The 27,721-nt window shown below is 42.0% G+C and overlaps 7 protein-coding genes across 16 annotated transcripts; 2 read left to right on the top strand and 5 right to left on the bottom strand.

Moving 5' to 3' along the window:
• Nucleotides 1-702: 702 nt before the first annotated feature.
• LOC108620894 (F-BAR domain only protein 2) lies at nt 703-13,194 on the bottom strand. Of its 6 annotated transcripts, none has more exons than XM_089462003.1 (13): nt 13,052-13,194; nt 7,494-7,856; nt 6,857-7,423; nt 6,598-6,793; nt 5,704-6,363; nt 4,452-4,748; nt 3,704-3,812; nt 3,287-3,642; nt 3,052-3,221; nt 2,075-2,817; nt 1,678-2,013; nt 1,386-1,615; nt 703-1,321 (listed from the first exon to the last, which is right to left on the bottom strand). In XM_089462003.1, the coding sequence occupies exons 2-13, from the start codon at nt 7,521-7,523 to the stop codon at nt 1,224-1,226; spliced, it is 3,792 nt and encodes a 1,263-aa protein (XP_089318129.1). In that variant the 5' UTR covers nt 7,524-7,856; nt 13,052-13,194; the 3' UTR covers nt 703-1,223. The 6 variants fall into 6 exon arrangements, with proteins under 6 accessions (XP_089318129.1, XP_089318130.1, XP_089318131.1 ...); XM_089462004.1 differs by having other exon boundaries at nt 3,052-3,218; XM_089462005.1 differs by having other exon boundaries at nt 5,893-6,363.
• Kdm3 (Lysine demethylase 3) lies at nt 7,993-13,193 on the bottom strand. The gene is made up of 2 exons (XM_089462013.1): nt 13,052-13,193; nt 7,993-10,805 (listed from the first exon to the last, which is right to left on the bottom strand). Exon 2 carries the CDS (start codon nt 10,797-10,799, stop codon nt 8,127-8,129), a length of 2,673 nt encoding a protein of 890 aa, XP_089318139.1. The 5' UTR covers nt 10,800-10,805; nt 13,052-13,193; the 3' UTR covers nt 7,993-8,126.
• Nucleotides 13,195-13,350: 156 nt separating the features above from the next.
• On the top strand, nt 13,351-14,536 carry mRpL47 (mitochondrial ribosomal protein L47). The gene is made up of 3 exons (XM_089462020.1): nt 13,351-13,628; nt 13,702-14,259; nt 14,321-14,536. The coding sequence occupies exons 1-3, from the start codon at nt 13,525-13,527 to the stop codon at nt 14,469-14,471; spliced, it is 813 nt and encodes a 270-aa protein (XP_089318146.1). The 5' UTR covers nt 13,351-13,524; the 3' UTR covers nt 14,472-14,536.
• Rlb1 (lysine-rich basic protein Rlb1) lies at nt 14,461-16,137 on the bottom strand. The gene is made up of 2 exons (XM_089462017.1): nt 15,983-16,137; nt 14,461-15,927 (listed from the first exon to the last, which is right to left on the bottom strand). Exons 1-2 carry the CDS (start codon nt 16,010-16,012, stop codon nt 14,533-14,535), a joined length of 1,425 nt encoding a protein of 474 aa, XP_089318143.1. The 5' UTR covers nt 16,013-16,137; the 3' UTR covers nt 14,461-14,532.
• A 184-nt stretch (nt 16,138-16,321) lies between these two features.
• Ras85D (GTPase ras-like protein 1) lies at nt 16,322-18,301 on the top strand. 2 transcript variants are annotated; one of them, XM_089462021.1, is made up of 4 exons: nt 16,322-16,578; nt 17,004-17,315; nt 17,398-17,654; nt 17,731-18,301. In XM_089462021.1, the coding sequence occupies exons 2-4, from the start codon at nt 17,177-17,179 to the stop codon at nt 17,902-17,904; spliced, it is 570 nt and encodes a 189-aa protein (XP_089318147.1). In that variant the 5' UTR covers nt 16,322-16,578; nt 17,004-17,176; the 3' UTR covers nt 17,905-18,301. The 2 variants fall into 2 exon arrangements, with proteins under 2 accessions (XP_089318147.1, XP_089318148.1); XM_089462022.1 differs by lacking the exon at nt 16,322-16,578 and adding an exon at nt 16,592-16,719.
• LOC108620963 (uncharacterized) lies at nt 17,921-23,140 on the bottom strand. 4 transcript variants are annotated; one of them, XM_089462010.1, is made up of 6 exons: nt 23,009-23,140; nt 21,438-22,512; nt 20,720-21,381; nt 20,350-20,541; nt 19,706-20,287; nt 17,921-19,624 (listed from the first exon to the last, which is right to left on the bottom strand). In XM_089462010.1, exons 2-6 carry the CDS (start codon nt 22,485-22,487, stop codon nt 19,366-19,368), a joined length of 2,745 nt encoding a protein of 914 aa, XP_089318136.1. In that variant the 5' UTR covers nt 22,488-22,512; nt 23,009-23,140; the 3' UTR covers nt 17,921-19,365. The 4 variants fall into 4 exon arrangements, with proteins under 4 accessions (XP_089318136.1, XP_089318137.1, XP_089318138.1 ...); XM_089462011.1 differs by lacking the exon at nt 23,009-23,140 and adding an exon at nt 22,767-22,948; XM_089462012.1 differs by lacking the exon at nt 23,009-23,140 and adding an exon at nt 22,550-22,624 and having other exon boundaries at nt 21,438-22,217.
• A 104-nt stretch (nt 23,141-23,244) lies between these two features.
• Nucleotides 23,245-27,654, bottom strand: AOX2 (Aldehyde oxidase 2). Its single transcript, XM_089462002.1, has 6 exons — nt 27,378-27,654; nt 26,568-27,302; nt 26,165-26,398; nt 25,668-26,112; nt 24,559-25,599; nt 23,245-24,465 (listed from the first exon to the last, which is right to left on the bottom strand). Exons 1-6 carry the CDS (start codon nt 27,588-27,590, stop codon nt 23,333-23,335), a joined length of 3,801 nt encoding a protein of 1,266 aa, XP_089318128.1. The 5' UTR covers nt 27,591-27,654; the 3' UTR covers nt 23,245-23,332.
• Between the last annotated feature and the right edge of the window lie 67 nt (nt 27,655-27,721).

Below are 27,721 nucleotides of genomic sequence, written 5' to 3'. Positions count from 1 at the left end.
CAACAACAACAAACAACTGGCGCAACAGGCACCGCAGACAAGCGAACGACAGCTGTTTACTGTTTGTGCCAATGGGTATATCATTTAAAATAGATCTCAACTACAATTTACAAGCAGAAATTCTATGCATAACTTCGAAAACACTTTGCACCCACGAAATTTCTTTAGATTTCTATTTCATTAGTCGCACGCGATTATTTCATTTTTTTTTTATTTATTTTTTTTTTTTTTGGCTGCAGCTAATTTCCTTTTTTTAATGGCTCGCCGAAAGCGAAACCGGTCTGTCATGTTCTCTTGCTAATATGCGTATGTGTGTGTACGTGGTTATGTGTGTTGGCGAGTGTATTTTTGTTAATTAAGCAACAGAAAAACATCTGACGCTCTAAAGCGGCGCCAACGCGCTTTGGTGACATTTTTCGGCCTTCTCTTATGCGTGCGCTGATGCGCGAGTTAGCATAAATAGCTGTCTAGACAGCTTCTATAGATTTAAACTAACCGAATAAGTAAGTATTATTTTATGTTATTTTTATTTTTCATCTAAATATTACGCACTTTGATTTATTTTCGAAAACTGTATATTTATCGATAACAAAACCTGTGTATTGACTTTTAAAATGGGAAAATAAGTCACAGGCGCGCGATCTGTTAACATAACAGTCGAGGCTCTGTTAAAATAACAACAATAAGTGAAACAAATTGCTGTTAAATTTTGCTTTCGTTTTAATACATTTGGTGTTGTGTGAGTGTGTGATTGTGTTTACAAAAGTGAACATAAAATAAACGTTCTTTTACACGCTGTACTATGTGGTGTATGAGTGTGTGTTGCTTTGAGATATCTACATAGCTACATACATACGGGTTGTTCACATCATATTTAATTAAACATAATAAATACATTTCTAAGCATATCATATATATATAATATATAGTGTATATAAATATAACAAATAATACATCCAGTTGTTACGGCTACACTAAAACAGGCCATCCAATTCAATCAGATTCAACAGTACAAGTGATACAAAAATACATTATAATGATAACCCAAAAACGGAGAGTAGCTAAACACAGGTGAGTCCATTAACATTCACATCCACATCCACATCCATTCAATGCCCAATACCCTACTGCCGTATTACAAAATTGTTTGTAGTCATTTTCTTCTTTTAGTTATCAGCTTTTAAATACGTATTTCGCTAGGGTTTCACAAGCGTATTGTCTCACTAATTCGATTTAGCTGAATACGGACTAGTCGATCCGACCGAGGGCGGTGTGGGCGTGGCACCGCTGCGTATGCCATCACCCTCGCAAACGTATTTGCCTGTAAAGCAAAATAATACATAAGAATTGACTTTATCAATAGCAGAGCAATGCACAATACACACCCGATACAAAACGTCTTTTGACCAAGGACAATCGATATCCGCCTCCTTGCAGTTCAAATTCAATGCCCGAGAGTGTGGTACCCTCACAATTGAACTGTGCGGCCAGCGTGGCCGGCGTTGAAGGCCCATCATTCAACTCGAGCCGTGCACGAAGCGTACCCACGCCGCCATCCTGTGAATTCTGCGATATGTCCGTAAAGTTCCAAACCAAGCGATTCGATTCACCCAACCTGAATAACAAGCATTGTAAGTTAAAGACTGAAATGCACTCCTGCCAGACGGGTCGACTTACCAGGATGAATGCGGCTTAGACTGAACAATGCGCACGGAGCCATTCACCGGCACAGAGAGTGTGACATTCAACAAGGGCGACGCGTTGGCCATGGCATGATTATTGTACTTGTAGTCAACCTTGAGCGCCGTGTAGCTCGGCTCGCACTTCCAGTAGCTGACCAGCTGAAGGGGACACGAGCTGGCGCCCGGCTTGGTGCGCACCTGATATTTGAGTATGTCCACGTTGTAATATGAGGCAGTTGGATTTTTCTCCGCCTGCCTGCGCAGCAATGCTGTCAACGCAGGCATATTAAACTCCAACAGCGTGCTCAGCGCGCTCGACTGTTGACGATCTCTGTGGGAGAGTTGGATTAGAGCAGGGAGTTGGGAGTGTGTTCAGGGTTCGTTTCACTTACATTTGCACAAGTTTCCCGTTGGGTACAAGACTCTCCAGATTTTGTACTTGCTTAATGCGAAAGCCCAGCTTAGCTGGATTTGGATTATTGGCTAACAGACCGGCAATGCCGGCTGGGAATGATAGCATCATATCACCGGACACCTTCACCTGGCAGCGCGACTCGTCGCTGCCCCTGAAATAGGCGTGTATAATCTCATGGAATGCCACAGCAAGTGGTATTGTATCCGATATGCCAATTGTCAGTGGCGACGGCCCACGAGAGGAGCCCATGCCCCCAATGGCGGTGCGAAACTCTAGGCTGCCAATGCTGTCCGCTCGATTCATTGCTGGCGCTGGACTCATCCGTCCACGTCCAAGGTTTGTTGCACCCGCAGCAACCGCCGCAGATGCTGCTGGACCAATGGCAATCATATCCGAGCGCCGTGAAGGAGGGCGCGGAATGGCAATGCTGCTGCCACCAGATGTGGGTGTTGGTATCTGCCGCCCTGGCGGCTTACTAAACGTAGCCGATGCTGGCGCCGAGGCGCTCATTTCGCCCAGCTCCGAGAAAATATCGCCCAAATCCGCATACCGATTGTGGCTGGTATTGTTGTTCGCATTATTATTGGAGAGCGTGGGACTCTGCAGTGGCGCATATGGGTGCACGCTTGCCGTGGGTGTTGATGCATTCGATATCTCTGGTGACTGTTGACGAGATGCAGGTGCACCGCGTTGTCCACCTTGCAGTTGCTGGCTATGGTGCTGTAAATAAATTAAATTTCATGATCATCTTTTGACTTGCATTTCAAATTATTTTTCAGCAGCTGTTAACGATCAAAACTTAACATGCTAGCATTACACTCTCCTCAATAACAGCCAGAGTGATTTAACACTGACTGTTAGAGCTCAACATTAAATGTTAATACCAGAAACTTTTATGAACATTCTGTTAGTTAGTAGTAAATGCTGTTTTATTTTATTTATTAATTAACTTACCGCAAAAACTCCAGTGGGTGATAACGAAATATTCTCGACAGTTGCTCTCAGCTCATCCACGCTAGCCGACATGGGCGCCTGTCCATTGTTGAGTGGCTTTATCTTCACATGAATGCGTCGCTTGTCGTTATCCGAATCCGAGTCTGAGTCGGTGTAGAAGCTGCCAGCTGCTAAGGGAGTTGCACATTTAGTTAACATGCAGTATTGCTCAGACAACAGAAAACGTGTGGCTTACATTTATCGTGGCCCTCCTCCCAGGCTATTTCCTTAGCTGGCTGTATGCTAAAGCCCTCTTCGTCCACCTCGTATCCACCTCCACCGGCATTGGTTCCACCGGCAGCACCTGCGCCCGCTGCACTCGCACTACCCACTCCAGAGTTGCTGCTGGCATTGGCTAGAGCACCGGCTACAGCCACGCCGCCTCCGCTGCCACCCATGCTACTGGCGCCCGCCGAGTCAACGCTGCCTTGGGCCGAGGTGGCGGACAGGGCAGCGAGCCCACCGCCTGCGCTGCTGCCGCTGGAATTTTGAGTTTTCATGCTGCGTCCGTGATCATCATAGTCGAGTAATGTGTTATTCCCCCGATCCGCACTGCAGGTAAAGCGTAGATCGAATTAATTGCATTTTCAATAAATGCATAAATGATTTTTACCTGGCCAAGCGCTCTTCCTGTATATTGTGATCTGCAGCCTCGTTGTCTTTTTTCTTCTTGGATTTTTTGGTTTTCGCCTTATCGCGTCTACTACGCAAAATGCCCGAAACTATTTCAAATTATTCCAAAATTAGTTAGTTAAATCGAAGCTTAATTGCAATAGCAGTTCTTGGCTCTACAAGGACAGCAAGCTCTACAACAAACATTATGAGCTATACTATATGCAAGTCTAATTCACAAATTTTGCAAGCTACGCAAATTCACATAAAGTTCAGTATTTAAAGACATTCTGCTGGGACCTACAAAATGCATATGGTTAAAAATATGTTCTCAAACAAATTTTAATTTTGAGAGTACTTTACTCTTTTAACACTGAACTTTCTTCGTTTTAAAGTGCGTAGATTTACTCATAGTGTTGAGCAACAATATATAGAAACCGTTCATAAAGATTCTTAACTCAACTCAAACACCGCCATGGATAAAGTGCAACAAATGGTTTAGTGAACATGTTAGAGATATTTTACAATAAATAAATAGCCGTGCAAAAAAGCATTGAAAACTTGTGCTTAAACTTAAATATACATATATACATGTGGATATATGTATACATATACATACATATATATATATATATATATATAGATACATATGAATATATAGTTATGTGTGCATTTGGGATATGGACTGGGTTGGTTTCGGTTTGTTGTTGCTGGGAAGGTAGACACTGTATGTTTATTTTCGCATTTACCCTGAGAGTTTGATGTGAATATATTTAAAAGTGACGTTGTACGTCTGGACGTTGTTGTTGTTGCTGTTGGCGTGGCTACGTTGTTGCCCACTGCAGTCTGTTGTTGTTGTTGTTGTTGTTGATGTTGCTGATGATTTAGATGATCTTGATCGTTTAATGATTTCGATAATTGCTGATCGCTTGTCGTTGCATTCAATTGTTTTCTATCAGCTGCGCTAGCAGTTGGTGTTAAGACCTCATTTGGCTGCTGCTGCTGTTGTTGTTGTTGGTCTTGTTGTTGTTGCTGCTGCTGCTGATCTAAAGTTTTTAATTTCAATTAGTTTGATCAGTGGTGCATGGATGATCAAGTCGATAATGAAATGAATGGTTATTCATTGAATGAATGAATGAATGTTGTATTCGATGTTGTCGGCGTGCAAAAAGCGAGACACAAAAGTGCAAAACAGAGAAGCGTTGAAAATATTGTTAGTTTTTGAGCAGTTAATCATTGTGGTGTACGTGTGTTTCTGTGTGTGTGTGTGTGTATGTGTATTTGTGTTCGTGTGTGTGTGTGGGTGGGTGTGGGTGAATATAGGCTGTTAACATTTAGCTTTTGGCTGGTGTTTGAGTGTACGTTTCGTAGAGTACATAGGAACATAAAATAAACGTAAATAATCACAAGTGTATATACATGAGTAAGAAATATAACAAAACATAAATATAAACGAAAATTTAAAAAATATGAACAATACTCTAATGTAATTGTTTTCCGGCGGCACATCAAGATTATGCATGGTTAAAAAATACATATTACAAAAATAAAATAATATTCATATGTAAGCAAATGCTTTGGAAAATCTTTGGAAATACTTTCAGATATAGATAGATGAGTACAGTATTGTTATTTAATTCGGACTGAATGGTTCGAGATATCTAAAACAAGTCCATTTTCAATCTAGGTTGAGCAAATTAACTTTGTAAATAGGCTGTACATTAGGAGAATCAAGTCAACGCTAACGTATCGGCTTAGTTTTTGATATTACTTTATCGAGTTAGATTTACTGAAAAAAAGTTTTGCCCTTCGAGTTATGCACTTGAAAGTGGGATGGACAGATAATGTAAATTTAGATAGAAGACAGAATAGTTAACATACAAGAATTGCAGAATACAAGATATACACATATGGATAGAGACTGGTACCGTTGTAAAGGAAACAAATGAAAAGCATTAAGAAAACAGTGCATTAAGAAAGAAAAATAATAAGAAAATGAACCTTGACTACTAGTTGTATCCAGAAGCTCTGAGTTAGGGATATTTTTGTTGGTGACATTGGTGGTGAAATTATTTGTGCCGGTTGCTGTGGTGTTGTTGGTGTTCGAGTTGACGCTTGTTGTTGTTGTTGTGATGTTCGTGTTGTAATTGTTGTTGTTGGAGCTGCTACTGTTGCTGTTGCCAGGCATACCGAAATTCCCAGCGCTAACAGAGCTGGCGCTCTGCTGCGGTTGCTGTTTGCTGGCCGTCGGTAAGAACCAGGAGCGCAGACTCTTTACCGTTGACGTAGTGCTGCTCGCTTGTGGCGGCACCGGCGGCGGCGGCTGTGCCCCCAACGTTTCCGGCGAAGTGGGCCGTGGCGATGACGGACCACCGCCCACGCTGCCCAGCATCGCATCGTCTACATAGGGAATGCTTCCGCTGGCCGCACTGCCGCTGCCCAATGAGATGCCCGCAAGTGCATCGCCAACACCGGCACCGCCTCCGCCCCGTTGGTCCATCGAAACCAGACTACCCGAAGCTGCTGCTGCTGTGCCACCCGTACGCAAAGCAGCCTGAATGCTGGTTGCCGAATTCGAATTTGATGCCGCGCCTGTTGCCTGAGGCGGCTGCTGCAGACGCGATGCATTTGACAGCGGAATAAATTCCAGCTCGAGCATCTCTGTGAGTAGATCAAAAAGATTTGAATTAGTATCATTAAATATAGTTTAGTACTACTTGATTAATTAACATGTATGTAAACCATATATGCTGCTGTTATTAACATATTTTTCATAAGCATTAATTATTGATCAAGTGCTGTTATTGTCTGCAGAGCCGACAACTGTTATTAAGCCTGCTTATGAACACTATGTTAATAACAGCTCTGAAGAACGATGTAATAGAGTAGACGTACCGGGCTTCTCGAGACCCGTATATTTATTTAATACAAATTGCTCGAGTAGCTTATCAACGGACATGTCCACAAATTGGCGCTTGAAGTCCGAATGCACTTGTCCGACCATATCGTGATTGTTCTGCAGCATCTCCAAGTAAGTGGATAGAAACTCTTTCATCTGACGCAGATGCACCTCCTCGATCTCTTGGAAACGCTGCAATGCAATACAGAATTTGCTGTTATATTATATCATATTACAATTTGCAGCCTCACATACCCTGCACGTTTGCGTCATGCGTCGCTCAAACTCGTTCTTGATCGGATTATGCTTCTCGAGTAGCGCTTTATAATCCTCCTGCAGTTTTTTAAGTTTACTCTCCAGCTTCTCGGCATCCTTGTGGGAGCCGTTGTCTTTGCGAAGCTTTTCCAGCTCGAGCACCTTGCTGGCATATAAATCGCGCAGCTTTTGCACAGCAACTGTTGATGTTTGTATGGCCTGGACGCACTCGAGCGTGTGCGATTCCTCCTCTTTGACGCACTTGTGTTTCTTGTGCAGCTCATCGGCGTACTTGGCCACATCTTTGACCAGCTCCGTCAACTTCTGCACCATTTGCATGTGCAGCGTTGACAGCTTTTCCGCCGAGGTGCGTAATATGGTCCAAACTGGTGCAAATGTGCTGTTCAATGTGCCCGTGCTGGCCTTGTGGGCCAACTTGGACATCATTTTCGAGTTCTGCTCCTCTATGTTCGATTTCTCGCGCAGAAACTCTGACAGCTCCTTGCTGGCCACCAGCCCGTACTTCATATTATGATACAGCACATCGAATCCATTGTTCTTCTCCCCCTGCACCGAAAGCAATTGACATTTCAATAGGAATAGGAATTGTTACTTGTTTCCATTAGCAGCAACTCACCCAAAAATAATCGTTAAAGTCCACCGTCATTTCGCGTGTGTGCCTTAAAATCGAAGTCTTACAAAATTCTAGGGCCCCAGGAATATTTTAAAAATGCTTTGCTGAGCTTCGCTTTTGCTTGTTGTTGGTTATGCCTTTGGCCTTATTGTTGCTTTGCTTTGTCGTCGTCGTGGCTAAATAATTGACTTGGTTACCCAATCCCAATCCAATACCTAGTGGCTCAACAGTAGTGTGGAGCACAGTGGCACAATGCTGGTTGATCCCATCACCATCTTTACCATGATCATAAAATGTTCCGTCTTCTGTACGCTTTGGACGCATTGGTCTTAGGAAATCCCCCTTATTTGATATCCTTGACAGATGCTGCAATAAATAAGATATAAACGTAAAATTAATGATCTTTTAAAATAGTTGGTATTCAATGAATTTCATTAGAAATTGCAATACTATAAGGTTCATGGGTACAGGAAATATTAGAAAAACAGAAATTCCTCTAGCAACAAAAATTCAAATATTCAGTGTTTTTTTTTCCTTTTTAATATAAATTAAATAAACACATATTCCATTTATAAAGTACATTTTCAGAAGCCTATATAATACTACTAAAATCCTAAACCCGAAATGGAATCGCATCTACTGCCCAGCCTGTGCCTTGGCCAACTCCAGATCGATGCGTTCCTCCAGGGCACGCGTCAATATAGTGCAACAGTCCTTAATTGCATGATAGATAATGTTCTTGATCTGGAGTTTGTCCTCGTGATTGGTGTGCGAATGCGAAAGCCGCCTGAACTCATGGGTCAGATGATAGCAGTGGGTAATATTCTCCGGGGAAACAAAATCCTCGGCCACCTTGATGCAGTTGTGCAAGTTCTGCACCTGGTGCGGTGCACCGGCAGGTATGAAGACTGCATCGCCCAGGCACTGGACAATCGGATAGCCCTCGACGCCATACTCCTTGAACAGGCGCGCACGCAACTTGTCGTCGAGATACCAGTTTTGGTCATGTATGGGATCGTGGTCCGGCTCCAGCCTGAAGCCCTTCTCCAGGGTGACGCGATTAAGCAGATCCCGTATCTTGTCCGCATCGCGTGCGGGAAAGATGTGCCACAGTGCGCCAGGCAGCACATCCGGCGACTGGCAACGGGCCCGTGTGATATATTCACAGCCGCCCAGTGCAATGGCGCGCTGTGTGGCCGCCAGCTGGGGCTTGCTGTCCTCATCCGTGGGTATGCCCACGTAGACCATTATGTTGACTGCGTCCGATATGTCCAGATGCAAATTGGTGGTTCCCTTATCCGGATGCAGTGCCGAGCCATAGGCATTGTACATCTTCGGCCCCAAATCGGGAGGCACAAACATTTTGGGCAAGCAGCTGGCTATGTTGAGATTGCCAGTGCGCAGCGTATACTCGGGCATGGGCAGACCCCTCATCAGATCCGCAAAGCGAGTGGGCAGTATTTCGGCGAAATCGTCGCCCGGCGGCCAATCCTTGAGCTTCAGCAGCATTGGCTTGCCATTGGCGTCGAGCAAGCGTTTGTGCATGCACTGGAAACCCTCCCAAAAGTGGCGCATCGGCTGATTGGGCACCAAATTGCCATTCAGGCAGTTTATCAAATCGTTTGGTTTGTCTCCAAAGTCACGGCAAAAGGCCTGCGGATGCCATAGGGCCAGATTGAGCGAGCGAGCCACCTCGGATATCATCACCGGCTGTCCGCATTTCCACACCTCTTGGAAAAGTACCCGATTATCGGGATGCATGGGATCGGTGAGGCGCAACAATTTGCCATCGCATAGCCATTCATGGGGAACACCCGGCGCCAGTTGCGTCGAGTGCACCAGGGTCATGGCGCGTGGTGGCAAGAAGCGTCGCAAGCCGGCGAGGCCCTTACGCAAAAAATTTATGTGCTTGAAGTTATCAAAAGCGCTGGTGATGGGATCCTTGCCGAGTGTCTCCTTGGTCCAGACGCGACCGGGCACATAGTCAATGCCATTTTGTCGGGCGAATTCCAGTTTCTTGGCGTGCAGTTGCTCCAGCCGCTGCTGCTGCTGCACCTTCTGAGCGGTGGCCAAGGAAGAGGCGCTGGTTTGCTGCTTCAGCTGTGACTCCTTGATCATGTCTTGAATGAGCTGCGTCAGCTGCTCGTCCTTCACCTGCTGTTTGCTGAGCAGACAGCCACACACTTGCGGCACCTGCCACAAAGTGCGCACCTCGTGCAACAGACGGCCGAGCACATTAAGTGCATCGCCTGCAATAATTTGGGTCAGCATCAGCTCGGGCAGCGTATGCTGCTGCTGCTTATCGCTGTCGGTGCAGAGCAGCCAGTGGTAGGCATCGTAACCTCGCTGAGCCTCGACTCGCCGCTTGTTTTGCAGTCCCTCCTTGCGATCCTTGTAGCAATCGATGCATACACCGAAGCCACACTTTCTGCATGTCCAGTGATAGTTGAATAGCGTTGTATCGCAGACATCGCAGATTTCCCGTATGCCCTGCACGGCTTTCTTCCAGGCAATCGTACCGTCGGGATTCTCGTGCAGCTTCAACGCCTCCGCCTCCTGGCGCCACAGATAGCAAAACTGATCACCGGCATGCAACAAAATGTAGCGGCACACTTGTATATCCATAAAGCCAGCGGTAGGCGTTGTCTTCGAGTCCGGCTGCCAGATTGCGTAGTCAGCGCTGGTCGGCTCCAGGTAGGGATTGGGAAATCCGGCAACGCTTAACTCTCCTTCGGCATTGTATTGGAGGCGTCGAAACTCGTAAAAGCGACAGTAGATATCATTATTGCTGTTACTGCTGTTGTTATTGCTGTTGCTGTTGATACTGATGCTGCTGCTGCTGCTGCTGCTGCTGTTGGCATCCGCTGCTGTTGCAGGTGACGCTGCAGGCAGTGTATGACGACGTCGGCACTCGCGACATTTCGGTATTGGCGTCGAGCTGATCAATTGCTGTAGCTTAAAGCAGGGCAAATGCTGCAGAAAGATTTGGCAGCTGGCGCGGTTATCGCGGTCACGTTGCTGTTCCTCAATGCTCAGTTCAATAACATTGCTTTGCGGCGGACGCTGCTGCTGTTGGTGTTGATGCTGTTCTTGTTCATCTTTCATGTCCGTTTGAGGTTCTGGTTCCAAACAGGTACGTTTACAGCTGTTATCGCTGCTGTTAATCTCATTAGATATGTGTATCTCGATTATGGATTTCGGCTCCGAACGTGACAAAGCGCGCTTGCGGCACTTGTCGTCACTATTTGATAACGGGGTTGCCAGACCGACGTTAGCTGTGCCGATGGCTGCTGCTGCTTCTTGCGACATTGCGAGCTATGCGCGTGCAGAATGAGCGAGAGAGAAAAAGGGAGAGAGAAAAAGCATAATATGAACATCTCATAATTTGCCAGCTTATTACAAGTTTGCGTTTGTAGCCGGCTTTATTTTGCTTTGTAATTTGTGATATGCTTGCTTAGTTAAATTATAAATTTGTTGTTGCAGCTGATGCCGCATTTATTATTATTGTTGTTTCTTTGTGAGTGGTACCTTCTCATGCGATCGTTGTCGATAACATTTATGATACGGTACAACTATTACATGCTGTTAAAAGAATTGCTCTCATATGAAGGCTTTTTCTTCGTTTATTTATACATACATATGTATACTGTGCAGTCACATTAACCTATCTCAGAATAAATTCTGTACAAAATATTCTTATTATATATAACAACAATTATACACATTAGGTCAAAAGACTCAACAGCCAATTGATAATTTGTCATAAATTGAAATGGGGCGTTTGTTTGGATGTCGACGCATATACCTTGCATATACATTTGTGCGCGAGTGTCTACCTGATAAGCATAATATAGTAATGCAAACACCCCCAATAAAAAAAACTATTGAATCACCCATATACAACAAATAAATAAGCACTATATATGCTTTGCAGTATTATAATAATCAAAACTTGATATAAATAAAAAATAAATATAGACAAAAAAGAAACAGGGCTTCCTATTTTTTCGCCACTCAGCGCTATTTTTATGCAACATTTGCTAATTACGCGAGATGGTCATTAAAAAGTACACACAAACATATTGACATTTGCATTTATATACATATATACCCACACACGCACACCTACAATATGTTCACGTGCAATTATTTAACTTCATTATGATAAAAATAAACTCCCTCTCTCTCTCTCTCGTAATCTCTTCTCACAAATATGTGCAACAGGTGTCAGTATCATTTGCCGCATATCGATAAATTTACTCTTTTGTATCGATTTATTATAACCAAATAGGGGCGGAAATGTATATATGTACATATATTATATGATTTAGACATTTACAGCGATTCACTAATTATCTAAAGTATGACAACACTAATATAGCCAGCCACGGCATCGTTCTTCTGAGACGCATTGAATTAACCTTGGCTGACATAGCACACAAAACACATACAGACGCATACGCCCTTGTAGCAGTTGCGATACTGTTTTGGGCGTGAACCGCAGCGAAGCCGCCACAGCTGCCGCTGGTGCTTCTGCGTGTCTTATCGGTAAAAGCGAAACAGAAAGTTAAAGAGAAACATGAAAAGAAAAACTTTACAAAGCGCTGCTCTGCATTCAACAACGGCGACCTCTTCCACAGCACAATTGGCGAATAAATTCACTCTCTGTATATATATTATTATATTATATATTATTGACCTTTTATTATTGACCTTTCAATTAAGTTGACTTTAGTAGCGGCAATTGCTCGTTTTACATAAGAATTGAACGAAAGGCGTTAAATCAATAATATAAATGACAAAAGTGGTGGTAGACAGCAAAGACGTGCTTACATTTAAATACATACTACACACATACTATATGTATGTACATACTCTGAACATATATTCATATATATGTACACATATATAAATAACTATGCAGTAGAAATAGTTGGGACTAGACTCCCTTTTAGGTCGCACGACAACACCATCCTCATACTTCTTTCTTCGTATTTTCTACACGTATTATGAAACTGGTAGCAGCTACAGTTAATATGGTTTAACTTTTAATGTTAATGGCCAATCCAGCTGATAACAAGCACAACTCCTACCATTTGTAGCGTAAACACAACAGAAGCACGACAACACTGTTGTGGGATTACTACATCGCCTACTCTCGCCCACTCTTGATGTGTTGTTTTGTCAATGAATGAGTCGCTTTTTTCAGTGCACTGGCCATTAATCGGTTTTGAATAACGAACGATTTTACAATTCACTTTGTGCTACTCGCTTCCTTTCAGCAATACCGATTTAGTGGCATTTTTATTTTTTATCAGTTTAAATTGTGTACTTAATAAAACCAAAAGCACAAATACACGCACGTATAGTCCAAGCATATTCACACACACACTCACCACACATGCAGTTGAACGCTGAAGCGTTCCTGCATACCAAGTATATATATACATTTGTATAGACATATGCATACATACATACATATAGATTTGATTGGGGACGGCATAAAACTAATAAATTTTCACACAATAATTATGATAGTTTTGACATTAATTAAAACTTACATTTTATTATTAAATATTGCTTAAACACATCCACATTCGTTTTAAGATGTTTGTCATTTGAATATCAAACTCCTTGTATATAGAATGATAATTTTTTCACAAACGCGCACAATTAACATACACTCACATAGCAGAACGCGTCGTACTTCTATCTGACTAGTGATGTGCCAATATTGATTGTTAGTCAACAAGTGTTGAATAACATATAGTGTTGATAAATATGCTATAAATTTAGTACACAACGGACATCAAAATTTGGAGTATTGGGTTTTCACTGCCAAAAGACTATTTAACTATAAAGATATTCTCAATATATGTTGAATGGACAGATTAAACATAAAAAGACGAAGGTGCCAAAATTAAACCAAATTACTATCGATAACTTAACGTGTGTCCTAAATTCACATGTATCGTTTTAATGCGTACACATCTCTAAGTGCCGGACAGCTGGGGCTGCTTCTAATTTGGAAAATATGTCTTCAACATTAATTAAATGTTTAAATGTAGCGAAGACCGTGGGCAGAGTGACGTTCAAAAACTTGTTAACTGCATCGCAAAACCCATTACCATCATTAAGGTTAGTGAAAAACCGTAAAAGATACTGTATTTCGACTGTCGGATCGTGCTTTGATTTTTTATATAATACACAGTCCAGCAGCTGTTGGCGGATTACTGAAATGCGGCGTGCACACAACAGCTCCGGTACGGAACGAGCGGCTCATGGAGTTCTTTGACGATCCTAAACATTGGAGCGAAAATGAAGTGAAAGTGGGACGCGCCTGGAAGCCGGATGAACTGCGCATAAAGTCCAACAAGGAGCTGCATCAATTATGGTACATTCTACTCAAGGAGCGCAACATGTTGCTTACAATGGAGCACGAATGCAACGATAAAATGGAAATCTTTCCCAATCCCGAGCGTATCGATAAGGTAAAAATCTCTATGGAGAATCTAGAGACAGTTGTGCGCGAGCGCAACAAGGCGTATCATCTCCTCGAGACAGGGGAGACAGGCGAACGTCCTCAGCGGCAGGTGAATAACGCCTTCGGTCTGCGCTGTACGTACAAATCCTGCGAACATGTACTCCCACCCTTCATGAACACCAAATGGATTAAGTCACGCAATTTGGGCTATGGCGGCCGTGCCGTACACAAATTCCTGCTGAAGTATCGCGAGAAGCTCTACAATGCCAAACGCAAGGCAAAGAAGTAAGTCAAGAACAATTAATTCTAAGCAACCGATTCAAATATGCATACTTATTTATTTCAGTCGCTCACGAAATGAGGTCATGATGATACTGAGGCGAAATCCAAACTTTGATTTGGAGCTGCTGAAACGCAAATATGCCGATGTGGACATCGACAAACTACGCAAGACCGACAAAACGCGCGGACACTTCGTGCCCAAGGTTGATGCTTGAAAAATGTTCAATATTTAATTAAAATAAATGTAACATAAGTATACCAAACTAGATTCAAAAGTTAATCATCAAATTTGATTTTTTTGCCAGAGAACACGGCAATTTTGGGCTTTAGCTTTTGCTTGGCCACCCAAGAAGGATGCATTCCCTCTGTGCTGGCTGGAGTTGGAGTTGGCGCAGTAATCGCTGGAGAAGCAATTGATGTCTCTGTAATGTCCCCATCTTCACCAAACTTGATTTTCTTTCCTTTGAAATTAGTGACAGTTGGTTTTTGCTGTTCATTGGCCACCCAAGCGGGATGACGTTCATTGAAACGCGTATTATTATCGTCCTTTTTGTTAGCCAATGGTTTCTGTTTACGTTGCTCCACATAATTTCGAGGCTCCGTCTCGTCCTCATTGGCCACCCAAGTGGGTTGACGTTCATTGAAACGCGTATTATTATAGTCCTGTTTTTTAGCCAGCGACTTCTGTTTACGGTGCTCCACATAATTTCGGGGCTCCGTCTCGTCCTCCGATTCATTGTTGCTATCGCCAGATAGCACTACTGCCGTTGACAGATATGGTTGACCCGATTCTGTTATGAAAAACGGATCGACTACATGAGTAGGGCGTTGTTTTTCCATTTTCTTGGATTTGTTCCGGTTATCATTAGGTGATGATTTGTTTTCCACGTCTCTAGTTTCCTTGCGGTTAGGCTGTTCAGCAGCATCCATTCGATTTGGCTTTATTTCTGCATCCACGGGCTGCTGCTTATTGTCATCTGTTTTGGATTTCTTATGCCTTACATCGAGCTCAATTTGCTCACTTGTTTGCTTCTTTGATTTTGCTTTGACTTTTATTGCCGGCTTAGATTTAGTTTTTGTTTTCCCCGTGAGCTCTTCATCAGTTTCTTGGCTTGACTGTCTTTTGATTAAACATTTTCCAGCATCCGTATCAATATTATTTTTTGCATCCACTTCTGGTTGATTTTTCTGCAGCCATTCGAGCCGATTGCGTGTCTTCTCTTTCAGTTCCTTGAGCTCTTTGCGCTTCCGTCGCTTCTCCTCAGTGCGTTGCAGCTTTAGGCGACGTTTGCTTGTCTCCAATATTGCAGTACGCCAATCCGCATTGGCGGCATTAGTTAAATCTAGCTTTTGTTGAAATGCTGCGACAAGTGTTTGCATGACTTTATTTAAGCCCAGCATAGCTATTGCTATTTCATCCGGCGTTGCTCGGCCATTTGTCAACACAGTATTGTGATTTTTGCCATCTTGCAGCAGTAGTGTTCGCATGATGTCCAAGCTTTTGAGCGACTTAAGCTCGGACATGCATTCCACAGTTTTACGTATACGTTCCTGAATCTTTTCATTATCCGGCTGTTTCTTTAATCCTTCTTTCAATTTGCGCACTTTGTTCACCAATTTTGAAATAGTTTGTACACGAGCTTGTTGTATTCGTTTTTTATTGGTTATTACCTGTTGTCGAATACTCATAATAAATGTTATATTTAAATTTGATTTTTTCACTTACCAAATTATTAAATTCTAGTTTATTAAACATTCTGCTTTAGCTCTAGCAACATGCTGTTTTTGCCCGTTGAATTGTTTTGGAATCGAAGAACTATCGATACTATTTAATATGAAATTTAATGCAATAACAAATACTATCGATAGTAATTGGCAGAGATGTGAGAATTGTGTATTATTTGTGTTAAAAAGAAATTGCGTATAATACATATTGGAAAATAAAAAATACATATAAATATGACGGCATAAAATACATTCCATAATTAAAAAAAAAAAAAATAGTATTATTTTATAGGAATGTCCTCAAACTTTGTCGATTATTTTATGGCAACTTAGAGGCAGTGTTGAATAATTACCAATAGCACACGAAACTAGCTAACACTTACAAAATACGGCGATATAAAAAATTCTTTCGACAAGAAAACATAAAGTCGGAAATTTTTATTACGTACAAATTATAAAATTAGTTATTGTTAGAAAAAAAAGTGCTATAGTATTAAGCTCATTATAAGCAAAAAGTTAAAGTCGATTAGTTCGAATTCATGTGAGCAGAAAAATTAAAAAAAGGAGGAGCCGATTTAAGCGACAGCAACAAAGAAGGTCCGGCAGCATACATACATACATACAAACACTCGCAACATGCACACACACTCTTACGCACACACACATGCAGAGATAAGCCTGCACTGCAAGCCAGGAAAATGGCAAATAATTGTGGTGTATGATTATGTCTAACGACTGGTAAAAAGTTTGGTGTTATTTAAATTGTGCAATTGAAAAACCTGTAATTAATGTCGATGTTCGCGAAGGGTGTATGCAACGCTTGAGTCATTATAATTCCCCTCTCTTGTGCGGATAAGTGCGTGCAAGTGTGTGCGTGCATGTGTGTGCGGCAAAGAAAAATATATAAACTCGAACGCAGTCAAAAACTACTCTGACTCATTAATTTATGACTAATTATACGCTTAATTAATTTCAATCATTTTTAATTAATAATGCTTTGTGTATATCTGCTTTTCTTGCAGTCGCCACAATCTTCGGTTGCAGCTCTCATTTTTTGAGTGGGGCGAGGAACTCACACGCACACCAATACAAGCACACGCGCCAACAAGCCCACACACTTATATACGCATACACTTAAAAGACTTACGACTGCAATTGTAAACATCGACAGGCACTACGGAGCGAGCGAAGTCAAATGACGGAATACAAGTTAGTTGTTGTTGGTGCCGGTGGTGTTGGCAAATCGGCGCTAACCATACAACTTATTCAAAATCATTTTGTGGATGAATATGATCCCACAATTGAGGACTCATATCGGAAGCAAGTGGTTATTGGTGAGTATAGCATAAATCGATAACATTCGCGATTATCGATTAACGTACATTCAAAATGTAAACAACAATTGAATGTTGCCAGATGGTGAAACCTGCTTGTTGGATATTCTGGACACCGCCGGTCAAGAAGAGTATTCAGCAATGCGTGATCAGTATATGCGCACCGGAGAGGGTTTTCTGCTGGTGTTTGCTGTGAATAGCGCTAAGTCTTTTGAAGATATTGGCACATATCGCGAGCAAATCAAACGAGTCAAGGATGCCGAGGAGGTGCCAATGGTGCTTGTGGGCAATAAATGTGATCTGCCTTCGTGGAATGTGCAAAACGAACAAGCACGAGAGGTAAGTTCATGTCCAATCAAAAAACAACCTCTAGACTCCTGTATTTATTTATGAGTATAAATTTCTTCATTCGTAGGTGGCCAAGCAATATGGCATTCCATATATCGAAACATCAGCCAAGACGCGCATGGGCGTCGATGATGCATTTTACACATTGGTGCGCGAAATACGAAAAGATAAGGACAACAAGGGACGAAAAGGACGCAAAACGAATAAGCCGAACCGTAGATTTAAATGTAAGATGCTCTAAATGGCCTCACATTGGCTTTATTATTTTTTTTTTTTTGTCATTAACGCCTGTCCGGTTTGTGCGTTGTGTGTGTGTCTGTGTGTTTGTTGAGTGTGCTAGATAAATGCAACAGTTTTTATATTTTGTTGTGCTATTTGTCAGTGCGGCATTTAGTTTACGCACAACAACACATCCGCACACCCACACGCACACACTCGCACAAGTACAAGTGCGCGTGTTAGGTTGGTGCAATTGATGGGAGGATGAACAAAATTGTAATTAATTTAAGCAACTAAAGTTTTATCGTATGTCAAATCATTTTATGTTCAACTTGTGTGTGTCGTTTTAAAATGTTTTCTGGCGCCCTTTTAAGATTATTAATAATGCGTGTATGCCGTACATGTATAAAAAACAAAAACTATGAATTAAAAAACTATTGTAACTGCCTTGGTTAAGCTATTGCGATAGCGCATTTTGGAATAACCATTTGTTTTCAGTGAGCACAAAAGTAAACAAAATTTAAAACCATGTTATTTGTGTGTGTACCGTGATTATAACGATATACGATATTTGTATGCAAATGTTTAATTTTTGTTTAACTGAAAGGCCTTGTAACTCGTATCATTTTAAGAATAAGGATATATATAATTATATATCCTTATATATCTAATGTCAACCGCGTTCAATTTCGTTCCCTCCTACAAATACACTCACACACGCACAAACACAATTCCATTAGAAAATTTCCACATGAAAAGAGAAATGAAAATTTAATGAAAAGCTCACTGTTCGTATATATTTTTTGTGGTGCTAAATTCAACAACTAATACCAGCACAATATGTATGAGTTATTTAAAAAAAAAAAAGAAAAAAAAACGAAATCAAAAATATTATTTTTTCTACTTATCTTACTGAACGATCGATCAGCTATCTAGCTTATGCAAAGCACTCTTTTGACTTTAAAATCAGACAAAAAATTGAATCGTATATATATTATTGAATCATATATATGATTCAATTGACTTCATGCACCTTACTCACATATACAATTATTATTTAAATTTACAAATAAAGAGATTTGCATAAGTTAGACTGAACTAGGTATGTAGTAGATAAATGCTGCATTACGCAACAAGCAGCCAATTACATACACATATATAGTTTGCTTTAAGCTTTTTATACATACATAAATTAATATTTAATTTTTTTGTATTCATTTTTGCCATACAAAAAGGAAAGTAATAAATCAATTGTGTGTACTATTTAAATACATCGTAACGGGTTATATAGTTCGAAGGCTGCCAGATTGTTCGAAAACCGATGAACTCCGTCGGTACCATGATAAATGAAACAAATGCCTCAAATTACAATGTAAACAATTATATTTAAATATTTGTCTCAATCACAGTACATAAGCTAGTGTGTGTGTAATTACAATTGATTAATACATATTTTTAAAATTAAAGACAAAATGTACGAACTTTAAATTTCAAGACTTTTAGACTTAAATGCGCTGCGTAACTTGTCAAGATCCTCCATTTCATATTGTGAAAATAACCATTTTGGATTTTCGAATTCATCAAATGGAGCATTTGTGATATAAAGAATTGCATCTGCTACATTAAAATTCTCTATTATTTTTGGTAGCAACAGGCGCGCATCTGTCTGAAAATCTAAGTTCTTGTCATCAATTAACAATGCCAGATTAGCCTTTGTACCGCTAACCAAAGGGACTTCCATACTAAGTGAATAATAGCAATGAAAGTTTAAAGATCATTATATGTATATATAGAACAAAAATATATATGTATACAATCCATACCTGCTCTTCTCACATTTATCAGCCAGTCTGCGCAGAACTAGCTGGCTGAACAACATTGTCCGGAAATTTACAGAAGCAACGTGTAGCCAAAGCAACTCAAATACACTTTGCAATTGCTCCGTTTTTAATGTATTCCATTTGCATATGCAATAAATGTGAGCAACAGATATGACTGACTCCTGTTGATCGGGCTGAAGAGTACCAAGCATCATCAGCTGTTCCTGTAGCATTTCGAATCTTGGCACAAGCTTGGCCACCAGACATTCGTAAAGCAATTTGATATTCATAAGGTTCCTCGGGTTTAACAAGGCTATCCAGAGCTTGTCATTCCAATATGCAGGTATCGTTTCACCAAAGCGTTCAAGATTCAAAATTGCTCGGATAAAACGAATTTGTACTCGGTGGTCTTTTGAATTTTGAGCAATTTCTCTTTGACTTATATTCGAGATGATATCAAGCATTTCGTCAAATAGCTCGATTTGCCCTGTTTTCATTTTACTCACGTACGTTATAAAATTGCTCTGTTTAATATGTTCTACTGTATTCCAGGTCGATAAACTGTTTAGATATGCACTCTCGATGCTTTGAAATTACAAGAAATCAATTGACTGGAATTAGATTTCAAAAATAAAAAATTATCTTACCGTTTTACTCCTGTCGGATGCTCGAAAAAAAGTAAGCCATTGATTAAAGTTGATTGTAATACATAATCGGTGTTATATAGTATGTTTCCCAGATCCCAGCCACTTCTACTATTGGAAATCAATTTTTGAACGAGTATTACCGTTTTACTTGGCTCCTGATATTTGGATATATAACTTAATATTCTTCCAGGGCTGAAAAGATACTTCGTTAATTGAGTATATTACTTTTGTGTAACGCCTGTCTCTCTCTCTATAGGAGATTTGAAGTATGGAAGTATGAAGTATTCTCGAGTGTTTACTTGTCATAATCCATAAATGGAGTTAATATTTGTATTCTCTATATAAGTACCACAACTATTCGAGTACTCACTTTAGTAAACGTCTGTTATATTTATTTAATTGCTCTAAGAAGAAGTCAATCAAGCTCTCATCGGGCAACTTTTGGTCGTGCTTCTCCAAAAGACTCGCCATATGTGACAATGTATCGAATGAGCCGGTCTCCAAAATGTCAATTGGGTTCAAGTTAAATTCACCAAGTTGACTCCAATGATGCACATTCTTGATAAGAAAATGTTGAAGGCTTCGTTGCTTTACAAAAGATATCTCGTCCGCTGATTGGCATTTTAACTTGTCAATTAGGTGTTGCTGTAACTCGTTCAGATCCTTGCACTCCTCGATCAAATCAATATTTACGTCATATCTTGTACGAAAGAATTCCCTAGCTGCTTCCTTTGAACTGAAGGTGGAAAAAAATGCGGGCAGACGCCACCAGCCGTGCAAATTTGTTGGCACAGAATCAAGTTTTCGCAGTAGCTCCTTGAATGAACTCCACAGATTATTATCATTATGCTCATCACGGAAGATCTCGTAAGTGCTCTTAGTGAGATGAACAATTTCTTCTTTCATGTCATCACAACTATCAATTAAGATTTGCAATATGTCTGTAAGAAGGCCGTAAACATCTTCGTTGTCTCGATAGAGCGTCTTAACGAATTCTATGAAATGGGGCAACGATAAGCTTTCGATGGATACCTGAAATGGAAAATGTTTATAAATACTATTTCATATATATATAACAGTTCACTTACCTCAAATACGTCACAGAGGACATTGCCGGCACTGTTTCGCAAGCTCTCATTTTCTATTTTTCGCACATGTGCAGCTAACTTGAGCAGCAGATTATTTTTTATTTGTGGCTGGTTCCTCGGCTCTTGGCAGCTCAGCCAGCGATGCAGTGGCACCCCAGTCCAGGACACCTCGGCCAAGGCCTTCAGGAACTGGTTATTATCATTTTCAGTGACAAACTTCTTCATTTTGGTCTCCTGGATAGGATTGCCCTCGAAGTTGTGCAGTTCCAGATGGTTGGTAGCTGAAAGGAACTCGATCAACAGATTTGCACTGAAGAGCTCAGCAACGGTGAAGTGGTCCATTATGAAATCGATGATGACGTGCCGCAATGAGATATTTGTAGTTTTCAATAGTCGTATATATAAAATACGCATCCAGTTACCATCTAGATTTCTCTCCTTTAAGAGGGATAAGGATACTGATTTTTGGTCAATTTTGATGCATTCCATTACGCTTATATAGGAGTACAAATCTAGATTTTTAGAGCTAGTGCTATCCAGTAGCTTATTTAGAATCAAATAACCGGAATTACGTTCCTCATTAACCTTCGATTCGAGGAGTTTTTGTATACGGCAATAAAGTTTTGAAGCGTCGATGCACTTAGGACCTAGTTCGTGTAAAATATCATCGAACAATTGCCCGAGCACCTGGCTTTCCTCGTTGTTTGAAGTCCTGGAACAAACTTGTGTCAAGAGAAACTTTCCTTCTTCCGGGAATCGACTCGTCCACATTTGTACACACTGCAGAAAGTCGGAAACGAGTTGAGAATTATATGTCTGCACTTGACAATCGTCTTTTGGACTGGGTACTATCACTTCAAACAGTTTTCGAATCAACTTCGATGCCAAATGCAGATTTTCATTGTTGTTTGTGTTGAGCAAACCGCATACATATTGTATGAGTCGCTTTAACTGAGGTTCCTTGGTTGAGTCCACAAAATCCAGGAGAATTTCTACCAGCTCCATGGCAGTTAAGTTGCCCACTTCTCCAGTGGTATTCGCTGCTAACATAGCAGAGCATAAACCTATGAATAAACTAACAACAAAAATTAGACGATTCATTAACTATTTACAATTTGATTTTGTTTAGATATTCTGCGATTGTCTGGTCAAAAATAGTGGTATTAAAAACAGCTGACGAGACAAAAATTCGTTCACTTTTGAGAGATCAGCTCCGGCAGCTCATAAATTAAATATTGTAAGCTGGCCATCAATGAAATCAAATGATGAACATGATATAATACAAATATAAATACGTATACAAATAGAATAATGTAAATACGCTATTACATTGAAATACATTTCAATAAGTAGTTTATTTCAACAGCTTGTGGCTGAGTAGTTCATTCCAAAAACTTGTTCAATAGAACAGCGCAAGCAGCACTGTTAAAAGAAAAATCTAAAGACGCGCGCACTAATTTCTGAAATAATGACGTCATGCTGTTAACGCAGCTGACCGCCTTGCAAGTTGCAAAACCTATTATCAGTCAATTGTGATTTTAATTCTCATCCAACTAAATAGCGTGACTCACTCAGTAATGTATTTCACAGCGTGCAGCAGTCAATTCTGATGTCGATGTTCCGGTAATGCTCTCTTCAACTCGACTGTAGCATTTTATTATTATCTGCATAGATTTACCGGTATCTTTTTATTAGCAATTACGAATAAACACGGTGGATCTATTTTGGATTCATAAAATTGATCAAATTGGTTCAAATAAATTTAGTTAAACGGCAACTTTGTGAACATTAAAATATTTAAATAAACTTTTCCTTTTTTACGTTTGTAAAACTTTTAACAATGCACCGATAAATCAATAGTTTATTAATAGTTATGAATACTTAACAATATTCATTTATTGTAGAGTATAATTATTTACTTCGTGGCCCGCGGAAAGCATTACAGTTTCGGGTGTGGTGGGAGCGCCGAGCCTGACCCACTCACGAGGCAACCCGGCATCCTGTCTAGCTGCCTGTATGGCATGTTGCAGGGCAAAGAGTACGCCCACCGCCAGGCATAGAGCTGGCTCTCCCGTAGCCTTTGAGCGCAGAAATCCAACGGGATTGGGACTTTTTTGCAGCAGTTCAATGCGGAAATCAATTGGTATATCCTTGGCACCTGGAGGATGATAGTTCCAGGTACGGTTTGTGAGAAGACGTCCCGTCTGACGATCGTAAACCAGATGCTCGGTGAGATAGTAACCCAAACCCATGACGAAAGCTCCTTCAACTTGACCAACATCAATGTTGGGACTAATACTTTCGCCCGCATCCTCCAGAATGTCTACGCGGCTTATTAAGTGATTGCCAGTCAGTATGTCCACCTCTACCTCGGTTAGACTTAAGCCGTAGATGCTGTAGTCGCTTTGATCACCCTTTTTGAACGATTCGGTTGCAATCAAGCTGATGGACTGGTTGAAGGCTGCCTCTACTACCTGTGGCCAGCTGGCCTGGGATCCCAGTCTACGTTTAACCGGCTCCAGGCGCTGGTTCAGCTTATCGCAGCACTTACGAACGGCAATGCCCACCAACTCGCTTGCCATAGAATTGGCTGTCACAAAGGAGTTAGCTCCTATTATAGTATTAGTGGTCTCGATTCGAATACGCTCAAGGGGAACGCCCAGCACGAGGGCAGCCACCTGGGCCACTTTTGTATTTATGCCTTGGCCAATCTCGATGCCTCCGTGAGATATCACCACAGAGCCATCCGCATGATAAATGGCCACCGTCGCTGGATAAGCCAAGGCAACGTTCACAGTTAGAGGAAAGTCCATCAAAGCTAGCCCCAAGCCCCGCTTCCGCCATCGATTCTGAGCATTGAACAAGTTGATTTGCTCCCGCCGCTCACGGTATGCCGTGGAAGCGAGAAATCGGGGAAGAAGCTGCACCATCTTGGTTCCCGGTCGGAGATTTACTAGTCTCACATCAGCTGGATCCAATTTGCAGGCGAAGGCGATGTTCTCCAGTGCCGTCTCAGTCATGGCAATGGCTGTGAATCGAAACACGGAAAGCAGCTTGTAATGCATTTCCCTCTGCTACAACAAGAGATGGAATAGAGCTAGAGACAATCTTATTAACTTACCCTCTGCTGTCCCTGGTGCCCGACACCACGTTGAGCTAGGTGCATCTGTTCTCACAGTAGTGCCTTTAACCTTAAAGTTCAAGCCGGTCAGATTATAGACATTTTTGAGTGCTGGTAGGGTGAGAAAGTCTACGACATTTTCGTTAAGGCTGCATCCGGCATCCTCGTAGTAGTTATTGGTGAGCATACGAATCGAGCCGTTTGCGTTAGCTCGGAATTCATAGTCGGAACGACACGCGTAACGCTTTCCATTCGATTCCATCATAGACTCAATGGTCTGCACGAAACGTGCTGGCCGATTTAATTTGAATGCAACCAGAGCACAGGCACAGGCTACCTGGTTACCTCGTGTTACTTTAGCACCATACGCTCCGCCGATTCGTCGCACCTGTAATTGAACGGCATTCGCCTCCAGCTTGAGCATTCGTGATATGCTCGCTTGGGTCACATCCATCCATTGAGTGGCGCTCCAAACCTGCAGTCCTTGTTCATTAGGAACCACTACTGTCGTTTGTGGCTCCATGGTGAAATGGTATTGGGACTCCAACTCCAGAATTCCACGGCCCAGCACATCGCCTGGCTTTAGGGGCGTTTGGGCGAGCTCCTTATTGGGCTCAGTACTTATCACCAGACGATCTTCCACTTTGGCTGACAGAACCGCATTCATGCTGGTGTAAATCTTAACCTGATCATTGGCATAGGTCACCTGCACCAAAGTCGCCGCATAGACGGCCACATCGTGTGTCAATGCTGCGATTACTCCCAATGGCTGATCATAGTACAATACACGTCCAGAACAAAAGATTTCCTCCACATCACCCGGGACGGTGAATAATGTAGTATTGTTGAAATTATTGTCGCCAGGAATGTCCTTGGACCCATAGAACGCAACCACGCCCTTGCACTGGAGCGCGGGAGCCGAGTCGATCTGCTCTATTGTTGAACCCACCCGCTTGGCCGTGACAAAGGCGCAGTGCACAGCATTAGAGGTGGTTAGCAAATCGTTGATGTAGATTGCTTCACCTGCGCACTGAATGAGACCTAACGAAAGTAATGGAATTCCAATCTAAAACAGCTCTCTGGTATGCTCAGAATAAATATAGGCATACCTTCCAGTTTCTCCACTGGCTTAGTCACGGGATACTTATTTGGTATGGTCTCGAATGATTGGCTGCCGGAGGAAAGCGGGCGCTCTAGCAGGTCACCACCACTGTGAAAACGCTTTCGGACCAGCTCTTCGGGCGCCGAGCCAAGCAAAAACTTGTAGAAAAGCGAACACGCTAGTTTTTGACGATACTCAGGCGAGGCCTCGGGCGGCATTTCCACTGCCTGTAGACTTGTCAGCAGCTGTTCGAATACCTGCGCCACAGTGGAGCTGTCATACAAATCCCGACCTACCAACAACTGCTCGGCATGCTCAGCGTGCACGAAGTCGGGCCTGATGTTTCCAAAGCAAAGGCGAGCCGAGGCCACTATACGATGCTGAACATTCTGCCACTCGATAAGGAATCCACTATTAACATAGGCATGCACGTTTTGAGCACGCGGTAGGATCTGTTGGAGAGGAGAGATTATTAAGGGCCACACCCTTATCATTAAAACTAACCTTGTAAGAATTGAACAAGTATTTGGACTTTGGATAAGGCCTCAGAATAAATCCGCCTATAACCAGTTTGGGCGTAGTATCCTGTAGATAAGACAACAGACTCATTATCCGTTGACTGCTCGCATTGTCGTGCACCAAGACATGAGCATCCAGGGCCTCAAGTGTGATGAAGACATCCGAGGGGAACTCCGGGTGCTGCTTCTTGATTGAAATATTACCCGCCAGTGTTCCATTCTAAAATTTAATATATTCTTGTTATGGTTGTAAATTTGAAATCTCTTCATTAAAATTTCAAATTCATTAATTTCAATTCACTTTCTGTTTCTATACACATATGTCGAATTAGGAGTGCGCCTGAAACAAGTTTCAAACTGGATTATGTGGATTTATGGCCATCACTTACATTTCGCACTGGCACATTCGCAATCAGGTTGAAATGCTGCCACAATTGCGCGCAGTATTCGAAGCCCGGGCGTTGCTCAGCCTGCTTGAAGAGCAGCATGGTCTCTGTGAGAGTCAAATTGGCGCCCAGCAAGAGGTGGTCTGGCTCTATGCTCTGCTGCTTTAGCTCCGGCACCATATTGACATCCACATAGTGCTTTATACTCCTCGGCCGCCTGTAGACACCATGCGCCGTGTTACCTGCCACCAGAATGTACTCCTCTCCACTGGGCACCTGGGCGAGGGCTTCAAACAGTTCGGCCAGAGTCTTGGGCCAATACCAGTGGCACTTGTTCTGGGCAGGCAGGGATGGGCGGGAGCAGCTACCACTGCAGCATTGACCGGTGCGTGGACAGAGCAACTCAAAAGAGTCCTCGATGTCCACGCAGTCTGCTGGTACCTCAATGGTGCTGTCGACAGCAAAGGACTTCATGGCATCCAATATGGGCCTGTAGCCAGTGCAGCGACAGATGTTTCCTCCAAAGCCATCTTCCACTTCAGCCATGGTCACGCGTCCACCTCGGCTCTCCAAAAGTCCGTACATGTTCATTACGAATCCCGGCGAGCAATATCCACACTGGCTGCCGTTAAGTTTGGCTAGACGCTTTTGTATGGGATGATAGCCACTGCTCTTATTGCCCAGCCCCTCATCGGTGATAATGTCCACATCATTACAGGTATTAAGCAGGGTTAAGCACTTAAAAGGAGGTATAATATAATTTAGCTGAACCAATCCACGTCTGATATTCATCCATCTGAATATTATATTTACCGAGTTCGTGGCCCGGGAGCTTATTTCCCCCGTAATGGGATGACGACGTCGTATTAAACAAACACAAGATCCACAACCGCCCTCCAAGCACATATATTTGGTGGCTGTCAGGTGAAGATGTTCTCTCAGGAATGTATTTAGAGTGATGTCCGCCGCGTAATCCTGCGGCTGCACTTCGTACGGGAAGCCATTTACATTGAACTTGATGCTCATCCTGGTAAAGTTGACTGCCGAATGCTGAGTTCATGGCTGAGCTCTTCTATTTAAAGCCTCTGTTGACAGTAATCAGGTAAAAGCTAAACGAGTTTCTGGTGCTAGTCAATCTTTGCAATACACAGCAATAT

This window comes from Drosophila arizonae, chromosome 2, assembly GCF_054131065.1.
Source record: "Drosophila arizonae isolate 15081-1271.41 chromosome 2, UAZ_ARI_1.0, whole genome shotgun sequence".
Classification (NCBI taxonomy): domain Eukaryota; kingdom Metazoa; phylum Arthropoda; class Insecta; order Diptera; family Drosophilidae; genus Drosophila; species Drosophila arizonae.
Note: the sequence above shows the minus strand (reverse complement) of the source record. Positions and strands in the feature narration are given on the sequence as shown.

What these genes read in the sequence shown, in the direction of transcription:
- Kdm3 (XM_089462013.1), bottom strand. Translation starts at nt 10,799, where the DNA reads ATGTCGCAAGAAGCAGCAGCAGCCATCGGCACAGCTAACGTCGGTCTG.
- Rlb1 (XM_089462017.1), bottom strand. Translation starts at nt 16,012, where the DNA reads ATGTTTAATAAACTAGAATTTAATAATTTG. An exon ending in AACTAGAATTTAATAATTTG is followed by an intron (nt 15,928 to 15,982) that starts GTAAGTGAAAAA and finishes ATTCGACAACAG; the next exon opens with GTAATAACCAATAAAAAACG.
- mRpL47 (XM_089462020.1), top strand. Translation starts at nt 13,525, where the DNA reads ATGTCTTCAACATTAATTAAATGTTTAAATGTAGCGAAGACCGTGGGC. An exon ending in AACCCATTACCATCATTAAG is followed by an intron (nt 13,629 to 13,701) that starts GTTAGTGAAAAA and finishes TATAATACACAG; the next exon opens with TCCAGCAGCTGTTGGCGGAT. An exon ending in GCCAAACGCAAGGCAAAGAA is followed by an intron (nt 14,260 to 14,320) that starts GTAAGTCAAGAA and finishes TATTTATTTCAG; the next exon opens with TCGCTCACGAAATGAGGTCA.
- AOX2 (XM_089462002.1), bottom strand. Translation starts at nt 27,590, where the DNA reads ATGAGCATCAAGTTCAATGTAAATGGCTTCCCGTACGAAGTGCAGCCG. An exon ending in CGAATGTGCCAGTGCGAAAT is followed by an intron (nt 26,399 to 26,567) that starts GTAAGTGATGGC and finishes ATTAAATTTTAG; the next exon opens with AATGGAACACTGGCGGGTAA. An exon ending in ACTTGTTCAATTCTTACAAG is followed by an intron (nt 26,113 to 26,164) that starts GTTAGTTTTAAT and finishes CCTCTCCAACAG; the next exon opens with ATCCTACCGCGTGCTCAAAA.
- Ras85D (XM_089462021.1), top strand. Translation starts at nt 17,177, where the DNA reads ATGACGGAATACAAGTTAGTTGTTGTTGGTGCCGGTGGTGTTGGCAAA. An exon ending in TCGGAAGCAAGTGGTTATTG is followed by an intron (nt 17,316 to 17,397) that starts GTGAGTATAGCA and finishes GAATGTTGCCAG; the next exon opens with ATGGTGAAACCTGCTTGTTG. An exon ending in AAAACGAACAAGCACGAGAG is followed by an intron (nt 17,655 to 17,730) that starts GTAAGTTCATGT and finishes CTTCATTCGTAG; the next exon opens with GTGGCCAAGCAATATGGCAT.
- LOC108620894 (XM_089462003.1), bottom strand. Translation starts at nt 7,523, where the DNA reads ATGACGGTGGACTTTAACGATTATTTTTGG. An exon ending in ATTCACATCAAACTCTCAGG is followed by an intron (nt 3,813 to 4,451) that starts GTAAATGCGAAA and finishes AATTTGAAATAG; the next exon opens with TTTCGGGCATTTTGCGTAGT. An exon ending in AACGGGAAACTTGTGCAAAT is followed by an intron (nt 2,014 to 2,074) that starts GTAAGTGAAACG and finishes ACTCTCCCACAG; the next exon opens with AGATCGTCAACAGTCGAGCG.
- LOC108620963 (XM_089462009.1), bottom strand. Translation starts at nt 22,538, where the DNA reads ATGAATCGTCTAATTTTTGTTGTTAGTTTATTCATAGGTTTATGCTCT. An exon ending in TCCTCTGTGACGTATTTGAG is followed by an intron (nt 21,382 to 21,437) that starts GTAAGTGAACTG and finishes TTTCCATTTCAG; the next exon opens with GTATCCATCGAAAGCTTATC. An exon ending in TATAACAGACGTTTACTAAA is followed by an intron (nt 20,542 to 20,719) that starts GTGAGTACTCGA and finishes GTATCTTTTCAG; the next exon opens with CCCTGGAAGAATATTAAGTT.